Source organism: Physeter macrocephalus, chromosome 4 (assembly GCF_002837175.3).
Source record: "Physeter macrocephalus isolate SW-GA chromosome 4, ASM283717v5, whole genome shotgun sequence".
Taxonomy (NCBI): Eukaryota; Metazoa; Chordata; class Mammalia; order Artiodactyla; family Physeteridae; genus Physeter; species Physeter macrocephalus.
This window is the reverse complement of record NC_041217.1, coordinates 41,048,439-41,065,209: the sequence shown is the minus strand read 5'-3', so window position 1 is coordinate 41,065,209 and position 16,771 is coordinate 41,048,439. Positions and strand designations below refer to the sequence as shown.

The 16,771-nt window shown below is 47.3% G+C and overlaps 1 protein-coding gene across 6 annotated transcripts in view; it reads left to right on the top strand.

The window, feature by feature from the left end:
- ATP2B4 (ATPase plasma membrane Ca2+ transporting 4) overlaps nucleotides 1-16,771 on the top strand; it is a 90,924-nt gene that overhangs the window by 44,834 nt on the left and 29,319 nt on the right. For 4 of the 6 annotated variants that reach the window (XM_007111028.4, XM_007111022.4, XM_007111023.4 and 1 more), the window contains exons 3-8: nucleotides 10,912-11,109; nucleotides 11,718-11,975; nucleotides 12,444-12,569; nucleotides 13,001-13,126; nucleotides 14,268-14,303; nucleotides 15,923-16,084. In XM_007111028.4, coding sequence (XP_007111090.1) covers nucleotides 10,912-11,109; nucleotides 11,718-11,975; nucleotides 12,444-12,569; nucleotides 13,001-13,126; nucleotides 14,268-14,303; nucleotides 15,923-16,084 — 906 coding nt within the window. The remainder of the gene's footprint in view (nucleotides 1-10,911; nucleotides 11,110-11,717; nucleotides 11,976-12,443; nucleotides 12,570-13,000; nucleotides 13,127-14,267; nucleotides 14,304-15,922; nucleotides 16,085-16,771) is intronic. The other 2 variants (XM_007111024.4, XM_007111026.4) reach the window with 1 other exon arrangement.

Below are 16,771 nucleotides of genomic sequence, written 5' to 3'. Positions count from 1 at the left end.
CAATGGTAATTTTGCCTCATTGAAATGGAGAGAGTACCAGAGGAATCTTATTTTCTCCTTTGCCTGGTTTCAGCATCTGTTACAGGTCCTTGCTTGGTCCTATCAGTCAGGCAGGCCATGGTTGAGTAGCTTGAGATAGAGCAAAGATCTTGTCCTTTAGATGCCTTCAGCCTCTTGAGGTATACCATTTCTGACCCTTCCTTGGAGGCCACATCATACTTCTTGCCAATTCTAAGAAGTTTTGACCCCTAGCCAATGTTATAAGTTAGTGACTTGGAGTCCAGACCCTAGGGTTAAAAAGAGGAAGAGATTTTTATCTAGATATCTGTACCTTGCCCATGTCTTTTTTATTTTATTTTATTTTTTGCAATCAAAGAGAGCTGCCTTACACGTTCTCTGTACTTCTAGAATTCAGTTTCTTATCTCATAGGCTCTAAGTTCAAATATTAGCTCTACCATTTACTAGCTGAATAGCATTGAACAGTTTGCTCAGCCTCCCTAAGTAAACATCATTTTCTTCTTTGAAAATGATGTTAGTACCTAGCCTGTAGAGTTATTGGAATTAAATAATGTAATGTTACGTACAATGCTTACACTTATAATGGGTGTTCAATAAATTAGTCGTCTCACATTAAAATGGAGTCCATGTGTCTGAAGATATTTGCCAGAATATGAGTGCCTATGGAGTGCAATGTGTTATTACATCTAGAGAGGCTGGTGCAGTCTACTTGCAACCACTGTCCATTTTCTCCATTCACCTGGTGATGTCAAAAAGCCTGGTTAAGATGGCAGTGCTTAGTTGCTTTCATGTGGCTTAGCAAAGGCCTCTTCTGTTTAGTATCTAATGACTGCCTTTTGGATAATGCCTACCTCTTGTCAGCTAGATTTCTTTATTCTGCCACTTTCACAGTAGCATTGACCTTAAAGAGAGGGTATTCCTATTATGTTTAACTGAGATACTGCAATACTTTCGAAGCATTCATCAGAATTTAAGCAGGATCTTTCTTTTCCCCTTCCTCTTCTATTCCTATCCCTTGGGTCAGTTGTTTCTCTCACAAAGTGAAACTCAGAAGTCCAAATAAGCTGGAACCTAAGAAACTCCTAAGAGCAGGGTCCAGACTTTCCTCCCGATTTTCCAAACCCTTTCTCATAGCTGTTATTGTTAACTTCCTGATTCCCAGAGAGCTTCCATTCCCAAAGGCCAGCATATATATTGTACTTTAATCTCAACATCAGATATCAAATGCTTAGATTCTCTCCCAGTCCTGGTTTCAGACCTGTAGTTGAGAGTCCCCCTTCTGATGTCAGGTGCCTCTGTTGCTACAGACCCTGGCCATGCCTATATCCCAGTACCCCTACCATCGTCACAGTTGTCCACTGCCATTCTCCTGCTTCCTTAGATCACAAATATGTATCCCGATTTCTTTCAATAGTACGACTTACCCATAGGGCTGGTCCTGCAGCTGGGGAGGCGGGGTGTCAGAAAATAACTTTTCCGTGCGTAATTTTTAGCCCCCAGTGCCAATAATGACCCCCTCATATGTGAGAAGAGTAAAGGGATAGGAAAAGGAGACACAGAAGAGCTATGACACAGGAGTCTCTCCCCAGACAGGGATGGTGCTGAGCGGTTTGGTTGGACAGGCTGAGAAAAGAGCATCAATATCCAGGTGCCATAAAAAAAACAGCCTGTTCACAGAAGACTGCGCTGAGGTGCCTGACAGCCTAGCATAGCTGCGGGAGGCCCCTGCAGGCTAATAATAAGAAGAAATAAATTTTCCCGGTGTTAGAATTCTGCTGATTGGAAACCAAGGTGAAGTAAGATAGGGGAGATTGGTTCCTAGAATATGACTCTTCCCCTTTATTTTCTGTTGGATTGATAGTATCTTTAGTATAGATTGGTAGATTGTTTTACACCACAGCTACTAAGGGGTCTTATGGAACTTGGAGTTTATAACATTTCAAACACTAACATGTTTTTTTTATTCTGTCTCTCGCTCTTGCTCATAACAGACCAAAAGGTTTAAATGACTTGCCTAAAGTCTTACCACAGGGTAGAACTCGATGGAATAATTCACGTTTTCTGATTCACAGTCCATTAATGTTCTGCTGCCCATTTGGCTACAGCAGCAACACGGAGAATCTCAGAATCACAGATAATTTTACAATTTGTTTTGTATTCCAATGCCTGATAAAATGTCTAACCGTGACCCAGTGCTAATGTGAATTTAATGTTGGCTTGTGTTCCTTGAGTACAATGTCTGGTTGGCACAAGAGGAGATGCCCCAGTGGCCAAGAGTTGGTTACATTCGCGATGACGTGGAGGTGCTCAGCCTCCATGGCATTCAGCAACGACCAGACGCAAGGCTGAGTGTGAGCAAAAAAGGGAAGGAAAGTTGGGGAAACAAAAAGGGGTGGGGGAGACGTGAAAGACGACACATGCTTTCATCTAAGCCACTGAAGAGTTCAGCCTTCATGGCCATGTTAAAGAAAAGCAGAGAGGCAGGGGCGAGGCTCTAGTTCCTGGATAAGTGGTTGCTGTGTTGCCTGAGGTTTGTCAGTAGGGAAAACCTGAGCATTTTGCGCCCATGGAATCTTTTGAGTTTGCTTGCTTCTTTCCTCATTCCAATTTCTTTATCCCCCCTCTCTCTATTGCCTCTTCTTTCCGCATTACATCCCAACTCCAGCCAATCTCTCCAGTCCCCAAAGAGCTGAGCATTTTGGATGATACCCCCTAGAAGATAGCCTTTTATCTTCTGATCGGTTTTCCATGCTATCCCCTGGCTTCCAAGAGCAAGAGAAACCTTTGTGAATCTGGAATGAGAATTACCCGTGGCTTAAGGGGAAGAAAGAAGAGGTATTTTTCCTTAGTCTCAGTCTCCCTTTGTGTGCAGGAAGAAGAGAGGATCCTAACTGAGAGATTCTTGGGTCTAGATAGAAAGTTGTATGAATTCTTCTTCCCCATAGAACTTTTCCACATTGGTCCTCAGCTGTGTTACCCTTTTTAGGAGGAAGAATGATGTTTTCTGAGGAGGAGCTAGGCCAACAGTTAGCGGGGAGGTCTGGGCCCAGATGAGAAAGGGCAGAGAAGGGGAGCCTTGACTAAACAATGAATCATTACCTGTGGGCTTCTGTCAGAAAGCTAAAGACTATTTATGTTGAATTTGGATCTAGAAGAATGTTGGTGGGAATTTCTGTTTCATGTTCCCTCTGTACCCTGCTATTCCTTTTCTCCTCTGCAGAGTTGAGGGTGTGACAGTGGGATACAGAGGGTTTCTAATTTCTTTTCAACCACATTAAACAAATATTTGATGTCCAGCAGGTGCTGGGAACACAATGGTGAACACAACAGGGACAGTTCTTCCTTCCAGAAAGCTTACAGGCAATAAGAGGATACACAAAAATTAAGGCAATTTCAGAAATATTGTCATAGTGCTATGATGGTATTATGGGAGCACATAGTACAGGGACCTAAGCTGAGGGGATTGTAGGGAAGGAAAAGGGGGCCTAGGAGTCAGAGATAGGACTCCTCCATCATGTGATTGCCTAGGGAAGCTCTGGCCTGGCCATGCTCTGTGGTAATTGCTACCACTTACTAAATGTTCCTGGCATGAGATGCAAGCATCTTTGCCTTGCCTAATTACTGAGGCACCTACTAGGTTTTGGGAGCTGAGATTCTTTGGGGAGTAAATGGCAGGAGGGGGAAAGAATCTGTTTTAAGACAGCCCAAACTTTGTCTTTGGTTCATTAACTGCAGGATTTAGGTTCATATCTCCTGCCACCTTAAGGTCTCTGGGGTTTAGCTGTGTTCCTGTTGCCATGCCTTTTGAGGTCAGTGGCATGTTCTACCAGGAACTGTCCATTTTCCCATAAGCTGGGCCATAACTGGGATTGGGCTCTTCCTCAGTGTGGGAGATTGAAATTTCTAGTAGCATTGTCAATCTGAAAGAAAATTGCACACGTAGCCCCAATAAATGTTCACCTACAGTACTTCTAACACTAATATTATTTACATAATAGGATCTACAAGAAATAGAAATGGATGAAGTAATATGAAAAGTTCCAGTACCTTTCCCACGCTGTAACAGATGAATGCATGCCCCCCATTTAGAGACCACTGCTTTAGAGAATGTTGATGTTGCCGGGGATGTAAAGAAATGGGCAAGTGGATATGGGATGGAACGGACATGAGAAGAAGATGGGCAACTGGCTTCTCTGAGATTTTCCTCCCTATCTGTAGGGCTTATAGTCTGTTTTAGAAAATCCACTTTTAGGAGTCCATCAATTTCAACTTAGAAGCATGGCCAAGCTGCCTCTCTTTCCTCATGCCCTGTGCTCCATAGCCATCACCTGGAAGATGCCAAATAAATTATTCTAAAAACAATTCTTGTGGGCATGACTGCTGAGAATAACAATCTGTGGTCCTCTCTGCCCATCACACTTTGGGCAGACATATTAAGTTTAAGGTATGACAGAGACTCAATGCCAAAAGCATATCCTAGAGGGAGGAGAAGGGGTAGAGATGGGCAGACCAGCTCAAACAGCCAGAGAGCAGCTACACTGTGATGTGAGTAGCTGTGAAATATTTAGTACTTGGCAGAGGGGTGGGAAAGGTTTTCACAGAACCTGGGGGAAGTAGCATCAACAGTGGCATGGTAGATGATTGAGAAAGACAGGAGAGAAAAAGTGCCCTCCCTTATCCCTCCTCCCCCTGCAGGGAATTCCACGTTGCATCCTGGGAGTTCCCTGTCTGGTTTGAGTTATATGCCGAGGGCTGAATTAGGCCAACCGTGCGTGACAGCTATGGGCCTCCTCTTTCCCAGGCCAACCCCGGGCTCTGTGAATTCTTTTCTATCCAGCTCCTCCTTGCCCAGAGTTGGGCTTCTGGCTTAGCTGGAATAATGCTACCAAGCAGGGGGTAGAGAAGTCTGGAGGCAGGGAGAATAGTTACATCTCCTGAACCTGAGAGCCCTCCCTGCTTTCTCCCCTTCCACCAGGCCTAGAACCTTCTGTGCCACGTTCCTTTGGCAGCTCAGCAGAAACTCTTGCGAGTTTTGTTTTGCTTTAAACCTTCTTGTCATTGCCTTGCACTGAACCGTCAGCTAGGGGAAGGAAGAAAGATAGCATTCCCTCCTTGGCTGAGGCAGATGTTGCATCCACCCTCGGAAGTGGAGCTTTCGCTCTTTTTATTTAGCTCTGAGGTGTGAGTACTGGGGGGTGTGACACCGGAGGGGAGTGTGTGCATGCAGCGTGGGAGAGGGCGGCCGAGCAGAGGGTGAGGAGGGCACTCTGGGGAGCTGTCTCTTCTCTATGCCAGAGTTGGAGTGTTCAAAAAAGGCATACAGCAGAGGGCCAGATAAGGGGAGACATTCCCTGAGGAAGCTGTCCACCTAGGGCAGGGCTTTAGGATGGAGAGTGAGAAAGGGGCATTCTCTATGTCCATCATCCTCCTGTTGTGACCTTAGAGAGACTGCCTTCTCTCTGGGGGCTGGAAGGCCAGCAGGTACAGAGCACATCTCCAAGCTGTGGGTGTGTTAAGCTAGAGATGCAGAAGCAGGGAAACTGCTCTGAATCCTCGGAGGAGTGGCAACGGGTTATAGCAGCAGGAGCTGGCTGAAGCCTGTCAGTCCTTATGCTGATTTTGGGCTACTCTTCCCTTTTGCCCCCTAATCCAGGGTTTTCAAGGTAGGACTTGAAAGGTATTCTGATGTCTGTTCTTACAGACCAAATAGGATTGCCTTCAGATCAACCCAGAGAAACCTCTCCCTTATCCTATTTTTGGAGGAGAAGATTCTGCTGTCCCATTGGCAAGGTATCATATCTCAGACAGCTGGGAAGTCCCTCATGATGTCTAACCCAGCCCCACCCTTTCTGGGCCTGAGCTGGCTCTGATAAGGGGTGCCTCTGCTGACTGTCCTCGGCCTCCTAGGGAAGCTGGCCCTGCTCCTTCCCTGCTGGAGCCACTGAGGGCTGGGCTGCTTCTCCTCCCAAGCCCTGGGTCCCCGCACAGGCTCATAGCAGACACAGATTTTCCACTGCTGCTTATTCCGTCTCCCGCCAGCCTGGGCAGGGCCGTGTAATTCCCCAGCGTGGGGTGGGGGCAATGACTTCACAGACTGACATTCTTGTCACCTCTCCTAGCTCATGTGTTAAGTCTGGTTCTTCGGGCCAGATGTACTCCCGATTTGGTTGGGATTTTCTCTCTTATGTTCTTGGGGACGAGGTTTCTTCTCATTTTCTTGATGTATTTTTAGGGGAAACCCTTTTCCAGTGTTTCCAGCATTTTCTCCCTGCCAAGTCTTCCTTCCCCTCTTCGGGAAGCGGTATATTTTAGAAGCAACTGTGGAGATAAGGGACTAAAACCCCCTCCTGGGCTGGACAAGTATTTATGTGAAATCACAGCTGCTGAGATCAAGGCCTGAGAGCCTCTTGGGGGCAGGAAGAATGGGAATGGAAAGCCCAAAATTGGGGATTGGACGAGCTCCCAGTCCCACATGGCTTTCTTGTGCCATGCCACATGTCAGAGAGGATTCCCAAGGCTACTACGCTGACAGCCCCAAACTGCCCCTCCCTGCCACGGGGCCTGCTGGGAACTTGGGCAGCCACTTGCCTTCTTAAGGTAGCTATTGTAAGAGCGTAGGGTGACTTAAGGTGGAGCAGAGAGATGAGAGAAAAATGGTAAAAGGGAAGTAAATGTGTGACTTTGATGGCATCTAAGTAAGAGCAAGGCCTGACCTTTTTTGTTTTCTATAACCTGTCTTGTTTCATTTGCTTGGGTCCAAAAAAGGCCAATAATGAACCTTTTATTGAATACAAAATTCATAGGTTAGGCTCTGACAGACCTGGTGTCACCATCCGTGAGGACGGGAAAAGGTGGGACTAATTCACCCCGGTTGTAAATAACGAGTGGGAACAGGACTGATTTGCCTAGAGGTGTAGAGAAAAGCAGCATGTGGGCCTGCCCTGAGGTAAATAAAGGAGGGTGGGTGACCAACCATCCCTGTTTGCCTGGGGCTGAGGGGCCGTCCCAGGAGGCAGGAGCTCCAGTGCTAAAACCTGGAAAGCCCTAGACAAACCGGGACAAGTTAGTCACACCAGAATGAAGCCTCAGCCGAGTGCAGCTGCCTCCGCACCCCAGCCCCACTGTGTGTAGGTTGGCATCCAGCTGCTTCCTGTAGAGCGGTATAGACTGCCACGTACTGACTTGAGTAGTTGCAAAACCTCTCCAGGCCATAGTTTGCTTATATGTGAGGTGGGGTTAATAGCAGCTACTACACAGGGCTTTGCAGTGTTTCAGTGAGAAGACACAAATGTACCTGGTGAAGCATCTGGCACAACTGTAATCACTTAAATGTTCACAATCTTATTTATTACTCATTCATGCAGTTCATTCAATAAATTTGTGTGCATACTATGTGTCAAGCACTGTTCTAGACCTAAGGAACAAAGACAGAAATCCTGCCCTTGGGGAGGGGGATAGACAAACAGTAGGATAAGTATATAATCTGTTCTGAGAGAAGACCTGTAGAGGGAAACAGATAAGCAGGATAAGGGGATCAAACATGCTAGGGGCAGAAAAGTCTGTGTTAAATACGGTGGTCAGGGTGGGCCTCACGAGGAAGGTGGCATTTGTGCGAAGACCTGAAGGAGGTGAAAGGATGAGCCCTACCTAGTGAAGAGGAATCTGAGAAAGGAAACGTGTGCAGGGGCCCTGAAATAGAAACGTGTCTAGTGCATGCAGAGAATGGCAGGAAGGCTAGCTTGATGGCATCTCGATGAACAAGGGGAAAATGGTAGGAGTTAAGGGGTGGGGGGCTGGGGGCTCATAAAGGGGGCTTATAGGCCATCGTAAGGTCTTCTGTACCCAGTTTCATTCCAAGTAAAAGGCACCAGAGGATTCTGGGTAGATGAGTGTCATGGGTTGGGCTGTAAGAGATCACTGTGGAAAGAGAAGAGACTGAGAACAGAAAGGCAAGGGTGGAAGCAGCAGGCCAGTTAGACAGTCGCAGTGGTCCAGGCGAGAGATGACCATGGCTTAGACCAGGATGGGAGCTGTGCAAAATGAGAAGTGAGGGGACCTTGGATATATTTTGAAGATAGAGCTGACAGATTCCCTGACTAAATGGATACAGTGGATGAGAGAGAGAGAGAGGAGTCAAGGGTGATTACGAGGCATTAATATGAGAGCAGGGAGAGGCAGTGCTACCTCAGATGGGGTGCTTTTAGCTAGACCGTTCTTGTTGTTGTTGATGCCATTTTGGCCTTCATTACACTTAGTGGGATGTCCCTTGATGATAACCTCTAATATCTGATGTCTTGATTCCTCATAGTCATCTACTCACCCTTGCTAAGGAGGGAATAACATCTCCTCCCTTTACATTGTGAATCCTGCTTTCTTGAGAAGCATCCTAGGTAGATTATTAACAAATTAGCAGAACTCCTATTTCCCTCCAGCAAGCCTGGCCGTCCAGCACAGCAGTTCCAAGTTGGCACAGACTTGCTATCTCAGGTCCCTGAGAGAAAGAACCAGCAAGGCCCTGTCCCCTGGCAACTCTGCCTCTGCCTGCCTGGGGATCAAGATGCCCTGCCCAGAAACACTCCTTTCCCAGGCCCTGGATTTTCTTTCCTGCTGAGAACTGACTTCTCAGAGTGGTGGAGGCAGGGATTCTCTGGCAAGCAGCCCAGCTTGCTTCTAGTGCTTTGGCCAAACCCACTCCCCTGCAGAGCTCTGCCGTGCCTCTCAGCTTTCCAGCCAGGGTGGTGATTTTGGGCCCAAGAAGGCAGGAGGCCCTGGATAAGAGCATCAGGCGCCACTTCCCCTGTTTCCCTCTCCTGAGCCCTGGCAAGAGGAAGTGGTCTGCAGTCCCCACTCCACAATTGTGGGTGCCAGTTCACACCCCCACTTTACCTCCAGGCAGGGTCCCCAGGTAGATTTCAAGTACCTCTCCTGAGGGTTTTTGTTTCTAGGGTGGAGAAATGGACCCTGCAAACAATACTCCCTTGGGTACCTATTTTCTCATTTTCAAAATCTTGCTCTGTCTTCCTTAGTTCTAACCCAAGTCTCTCTCCTTGCCATTTAAAGTAACACTCTTGCATCCTATTCAGTGGAGATGGAGAATAGATGTCTGCCCTCCTGCTAAGCCCCCATTCCCCACCAGTGGAGTAGCCCTTCACGCTGACTAAAGTGTGAAGAAGTCCTCTGGCATCAGTATCCCCATTTTCTCCTTGCAGCTTCCGGTCACCTGCTTTTCTTGCACCTCTGTGTGAAGCTGTGTTAAGTGTCCCCATCCTTTGATTCTAACCCTCCTCAGCTGCTGATCTTTTTTCAAGACAAAGGTTGCCTCACCCTGCCTATGGGGAACCCGCAGTATAGCCAACAATGTCCAGTGCCAAAACCAGGGCTGACTTGCTAATCAAGTTGTGTAAACAACTTGATAAATGTCACCTGGCATTAATTAAAGTTAGAAGCTGTCTCCTCTTCCCTTAAAGTATAATACCCCAGGGGCCCAGGAGAAGGGCCTAAATATAAGGAAGATACTGGGAATAATTCTGCCTCACTCTTCTTCTCTCTGGCAACATGCCTGGACTATGTGTGCACACTCACACAGGTATGTAAGCACGCGTGTGTTAGTGGGGAGCATGCTGATAATCAAGGAGTGAGTACTAATTCAGTGGCTTCGCCTTCATTTTTCTCTTTTTATTCAACCTGAATAATAGTGCTTCTCCTAGTACTTTGTCTAAGTAGTACTTCTCTTAGCACCTAGTACATCTCTAAGTACGTAGTACTTAGTAGAACAGTAGTACCTCTTAGTGATATGTGTGCGTGTCTATGCATGTATGCCTCTGTGTGTGACAGAAAGGATGGCTGTGTGCAAAAAGGGGATCCCCAAAGTTGGAGTCTCGAAGCCTCTACTCTGTTGATCTCCTGAAACCACTGAAACTTGGACAGGACAACTGGTTGGGTTCTGTCTTCTAGCCTCCTAGCATGACCTTGGGCAGATAGCTTATTCTTTCTGGCTTTTGTGTATGAGCCAGTGGGTGGAAGCCAGCTCTGTTTTTATTTTTATTTTTTTTTAACATTTTATTTTATTTTATTTTATTTTTTAATTTTTGACTGTGTTGGGTCTTCATTGCTGCGCACGGGCTTTCTCTAGTTGCGACAAGCAGGGGCTACTCTTCGTTGTGGTGCATGGGCTTCTCACTGGTGGCTTCTCTTGTTGCAGAGCATGGGCTCTAGGCGCGCGGGCTTCAGTAGTTGTGGTGCGTGGGCTCAGTAGTTGCAGTGTGCAGGCTCTAGGGTGCGCGGGCTTCTGTAGTTGTGGCACGTGGGCTCAGTATTTGTGGCTCACGGGCTCTAGAGCGCAGGCTCAGTAGTTGTGGCGCACGGGCTTAATTGCTCCACGGCATGTGGGATCTTCCCAGACCGGGGATCAAACGCATGTCCCCTGCATTGGCAGGTGGATTCTTAACCACTGCGCCACCAGGGATGTCCCAGCTCTGTTTTTAAATCATGACCAGCATTTACATGTTAATGTGAGAGGAAAGTTCTGTGTGAGTCTCAGGAAACACTTTAATGTTTGTGCTCTTAGTGCTGGAGCCTGCAGCAAACTCCACGAGGAAGAGATGAAGTTTTAGGTCTAGGTTAGCTTACCCTGGAGACCAAGAGGAGTGAGTGGCCCCTGTGACCAACTTGTCTTGGTTTGCCCCCATTTTTAGACTGAAAGTTTCACACCCCCTGAGTCTGAGCAAAAAGTCTGTCAGCCACAGAGACCAGTCACCCTAACTGGATCTCATACTTGGGCAGATCGGGAAGCAAGGTATCTTTTTTAAAGGGATCTTTTAACTGCCTTCTTCTGTCATTCATCCCTACCCCTTTTTTCTCGCTCATTTGCTCCACTCTTATGTCTTTTTCAGGCCTATCTGGAAACCCTGCAGATCTGGAGAAACGTAAACAAGTATTTGGACAAAACTTGATTCCCCCCAAAAAGCCCAAGACCTTTTTAGAATTAGTGTGGGAAGCCCTTCAAGATGTCACACTCATCATCCTGGAGATCGCAGCCATCATCTCCCTGGTCCTGTCCTTCTATCGCCCCCCTGGGGAAGAAAATGAACGTGGGTATCCTGAACAGACCAGCATGACTCTGATCTGGGTTCTTTCCAGCACCACCGAAAAGCACTTATTATTCACGTTGACAGATTATAGCTTAAAAATGCCCCCCCATTATCCAGAGTGGGTTCTCCAAAGGAAACTAACAAGTAGCTAGTAAGCTATTCTTCCAACCTATCCTGATTCCAGGGTCTTTTCCCCCTTTTCCCATCAAATCCTTATTCAGAATGTCTTAAATCCTCTATGCTCACTCAACCAACAAAGCCCTGCATCTCAGAGTTCCCCCAGCTGTGTGAGCATCACAGGAAGTAGTAGTGGGAGAGCTACCATGCTGGCGGTCATAAGTTCTTTATATGTGACTTGCCTGTAATTTGTATTGACACGTTTCATGCTATTTAGTCATTTGCTTCTTTGGGGTAAACGTAAATAGTTATATTGGTGGTGAGATGACGCCCAATCCTGCTGTCCTCCAGTATCCTGAGAGGAGAGAGAATAGCTGTTATTCTCTTTCCCTGACTTTCTATTCTGGGGGGTTGCAGAAGCACAACCCCCATTGTTAGTGTCAACAAAAGCCCTTAGGTGACCCTTCTTTTCTCTACTTTCCCTGGGCTAGAGTGTGGTCTAGCCGTAACTAGCCCAGAAGATGAAGGGGAGGCAGAAGCCGGCTGGATTGAGGGGGCCGCCATCTTATTCTCAGTGATCATCGTGGTGCTAGTGACTGCCTTCAATGATTGGAGCAAAGAGAAGCAATTCCGGGGGCTGCAGAACCGCATCGAAAAGGAACAGAAATTCTCCGTTATCCGAAATGGTCACATCATTCAGCTCCCTGTGGCTGAGATCGTGGTGGGGGACATTGCCCAAATCAAATACGGTGAGAGCTCTGTGTTTCCTGTACCTGTGCCACCCTCCCTATTTGAAGGCTAGGTCCTTTGGCATAAGGGGGCTGCTTGGAATTGCTGAGGACCCAAAAAGATAAGACCCCAAATTGTGTTAGCTTCTAGGTTAGAGTTTAAGGAGGTTATGGAAGAGAAATTCACAGAAAGCAGTAACTGAAACTCCCAAAGACTGTTAGACTGTACCCTGTGTGTCTTAGATTAAAAGTATATAATATTCAGGCCATGGGAAGGTGTTTGGGGATCCGTAACTGTTTGAATTCATAATACACCCGGAATGGAGTCTTATCCCAGGTTGTCAGAGCTGAAGTTGTCTTTCAGATGCTCTCCAGATTCTCCCTGGGCCTATGCCCTATAGGCAGGGCCCATGGGAACAGCCCTGAGATGGGGTTGGATGGTCCTTACCTACCCTCTTTCCCTGTTGCCCCTTCACCTCTGTGTACTAGGTGACCTGCTGCCTGCAGATGGAATCCTGATCCAGGGCAATGATCTCAAGATTGACGAGAGCTCTCTGACTGGGGAGTCGGACCATGTCAAAAAGTCCCTGGAGAGAGACCCCATGTTGCTCTCAGGTATGGCCTCTGGCTACACCAGTTCCCATTCTACCTCCCCCGAGACAGTCAGCCACAGAGACCATATCCAGACCTTGCTCTCCCTTCTGGCCCTGCCCCAAGGTTCAGCTGAGGCAGTAGCGTATTAGTGGGTTGAATACAAGGATGTCAAGCAACCTATAAGAGGTTGCCTATGAAGCAGGTGCTATAAGGGCTCTGCTGGCTGGGGATGGGTGGTGGGAAAGGAGCCTTACCCTAAAGCAGTTATAGGCACATTGTTTTCCTTACCCCCCCGTTTGCTTGCTCTTGATCTTTTCCTACTATCTGCTGAGTATATCACTATCCATGGGAGAGGAAGAAAGAGGGATTGCTTTTTTCCAGGTTTATGTTTCACACCAAAGAATGGCCAGGTATAAAAAAACAACACTTCTCTCGTCTTCTTTCTCATTTAGGGACCCATGTCATGGAAGGTTCTGGCCGAATGGTAGTGACTGCTGTGGGTATCAACTCTCAGACTGGAATCATCTTTACCCTCTTGGGGGCCAGTGAGGGGGAAGAGGAAGAGAAGAAGAAGAAAGGTAAAGGGCTTTCAGGACGAGAGTCTTTTCCCTCCCACCCCCATGGACAAACTAGGAAAGGGAGCAGATCTGGATGCAGTACCTGGTTGGAAGAATCTGCAGGATGATGAGGGCGGATATCCAAACCCCTTGTTGAGCTAAGGGTATCATCCCTGGCTCCCCACAGTGCGCTAATGAAAACCAGATCCTGGCTCTAGGCTCCCCAGTCAGGTTGCATTGATTCCTGTGTCTATTGTAAAGGGATGAGGTAGAAAGCCTGCCCCAAATGAGCTGGCGAGGTGCTCAACTCCCCTCTGTGTAGTCCTCCGACCCTTTTGCCCCTTTTTTCCTCAGATGTGGGGGATTATATTGAATCATCAAGGCTAAGGGAAAACTGTCCAGGAGAAGAAACTGGATTCCTGCTGAAACTATGGGCTGTCAGTGGAAGAGAGACACGGCCAGGAGAGTGGGAACAGAGAGGGAATGTCTACCCCGAAGTTAGCCCTGTCTTTGCCATTCACTTGTTCCTGAAAGAAGGAAAAACAGAAGGCAAAAAAAAAAGATACCAAACCATATCTATACCTTTCCCTAAGAATTCCTTCTTCCCTTGGAGGAGAGAAGGATTTCTGCCAGTTGGCTGGAGGACCATCTTGGGCTGTTTAGGGAAGGGGAGTTAATGAGGAGACAAAACACATTCACTCAGGAACTAGACTATCCGTTTCTGCAGCTGCCTGCAAGTGAATAAGGAGGACGCTTGCTTGGCGCTGGTAAACTGACATGGAGGCACCTTGCAGGGCCTTTGCCACCAGGCAGAAACAGTTCAAACCTCTCGCTTCCTAACCCCCACCCCATTTCTCCAAGTGGTGTGACTCAGGCCGCGAGCACCCTCCCAACAGGAACTGTGCTCCAGGAGAAAGCAGCTCAGAAGTGGGTGTGCACTCACCTGCATGAGTGGCCTGGTCCGTACCCCAAGGATTCATGAGAACCCCTAATGAAAATGGAGGTAAACAGATGTGAGCTTCCTTTACATTCCCTTTCCTGCAACTCAGCCCCCTTTGCTGTTGCCCTTTTGGGCTCTGAGCAGGACCCAAACATTGGATATCTGATCTCTTAAAAGTCACTTTGGGTCTCCACCCCATTTTTTTCTTTCTTGTTCAAACAGGTAAAAAACAAGGAGTCCCTGAAAATCGCAACAAAGGTAACCTTTCCACCCACTCATTTACCATCTCTACCTGCCCACACTCAAACCAGGCCTTCCCAGGCCATCTGCCTCCTCCCTTTTCCTCTCCATAAATTTGTTATCTGCTGCTGTGGCCCAGATGCCTTATCCTGAGGAAGGTGCAGAGATCTGGGGGTGGTCTCAAGCTCTCAAACCCAATCTAAGATGGGACAACAGCATCCTCTGCTGTTGACTCAAGGAACCTCATGTCAGTCTTGGAGAGCCTGTGAGATTGATCTGCTCTTCCCAGGGTGCTGAACTCTTTGCTTCACTGCCCTAGGCCAGATTTAAACAACAACGGTCATCAGTTTCTGGGTTGGAAGACTTCAGGGCCCTTATGGTGGAAGGAGTTGGGATGGGCAGTCCCTGCACCCTCCTCTTGTTGGCTTCCTCGTCGGTGTCCTCTTCGGATCTGGATTCCTTCTCAGCTAGTCTTCTCAGGGGTGGAGAGCGCCCTTTCTCCGTAACCTCGTTCCCCACCTCTCTCTTTGTTCTCTCCACAGTCTGTTTTCTTCCTCCTAATCTGATGTGTGTTGCTTTTTTGGTGGCTGTGTTTACATCCTGTCTCTGTCTTGTTTGTGAGTCTGACAGCAGAGACAGTATCTCCGGAAGGGCATCTAACCAAAAGGGTCGAGCCCTGCAGGGGTGAAATTGGAGGGGTGCCAGGAACCAGCAAGAACTGCTCTCTTGAGACAGCTCCTAGAGATTCTTTCCTTTTGTAACCCACATCATAGTAGTTTTTAGAAATAAAGGCATCATGTCGGAGAACCAGGGCTCCACAAAAATAATTCTTTAATTTTAGATTTCTTTAACTCTTCTTTTTAAAGCAAAGTGGATTTATATGTCTGTCTTTATCCTGGCTTTCTCTTATTCCAGGGAGTCCCTCACACCAGCTTCTTCCCTTTTCCCCTAGGTCCCACTCTGTACCCCCCTACCTTCATCAGACAGGGGAGAAAAGAGATTTCCTTCCCCTATCGTTCAACTAATACGAGAGGGAACTGGAAAATACCCTGTGTCTGGGGTCTGTGTTTCTTCCTTGACAGTCGATATAGATATAGATATAGAGATAGAGATAGAGATAGAGATATAGATATAGATATAGATATAGATATAGATATAGATATAGTGAGAGAGAGATGAACCTTTCAAAGAGCTGACTAGGACCCTTGTGCTCTAGGAATATCTACCAGCCTTCCCCTTCAGCCTCTTTCTGCAGTAAAGATTCACTATATTAAGCACTGAATTCCAGGAAGGATGGTTGTTGGTAATAGCACTTAGTGGCATGACTAATCCTCTTGCTGGAATACACCTGGCTTGGGGCTCTAAGGTAGTGCCAGGAAGCTGCCAGTGAAGTGGAAATCCATACCCTAAAAGCACCAGATTTCACCTCCAGTGGTTAAGATATCATTCCAAAAGCCCTAACAGAGGGTCAAAGTCAAGTTCCCTGTCTGGCATGGGGTGAGGGTGGTCAGATCTGATGTCAGGGGTCCAAGGTATATTCCAGGAATAAGACAGAAGGATTTGTTAGTTTCCACTTGCCTGCTACTCAGTGCTACTACCTTGCCTGCTTACCTGTCCTATTTGTGTGTATACCCTAGCAAAGACTCAGGATGGAGTGGCCTTGGAAATCCAGCCACTCAACAGCCAGGAGGGGATCGACAATGAGGAAAAGGAGAAAAAGGCAGCCAAGCTGCCCAAAAAGGAGAAGTCGGTGCTGCAGGGCAAGCTGACGCGCTTGGCTGTACAGATTGGGAAAGCTGGTGAGTAGGGTGGAGCCTTCTTGGTTTGTTTATCAGTGCTATTCTGGATCCTCGCTACTTTGATTGCCTTCTTTCTACACCAACCAGGTCTGGCAGAAAGAAGCTGAAAATACCAAGTGGCTAGTGCAGTCCAGGTAGCTGTGTCTCTCTCTGCGACTGTTTAGCTTTTGCAGAGAGAGATGTTTTCCTGTGTGTTAGGGTTAAAGGCGCAAACAAATGGGAGATTTACATTAGCGAGAAGGAAGACTTTAATAGCTACTCACCTGCTTGTGTATTGGCTTGTAAATTCCTTAACGGTAGAGAAGGCTGTTGTTTGCTGAGGGCAATTCCCTAGCATAGGAATGGCCAGGCATAGAGCAATCAGTTCAGAATAAGGACTGGAGGGAAAAGGAAGACAGTGATTAAAGAGGCACTTTGCAGAGCAGAGGTCCTGTGCATCGTGAGAGGAAGCAGCTTCTCCATCGCTTGCCTCTGCACTCTCCTCTCTCCTGCCTTCTTTCAGTGGTGGGGTGGGGCGGGGGATTTAGAGGAGGGAACAAAGGAAGATTGCTCCTTCAGCGCACATATCCCTTAAACTGCAGTCTTTTCCCACCGTTTATTTGCCGACCTCACCTCTCTGTTTACTACAGTCAGAGTCTAGTCCAGTACATTTCTGTGTGGGGCCTGAGAGTCTGCGTTTCTAACAGT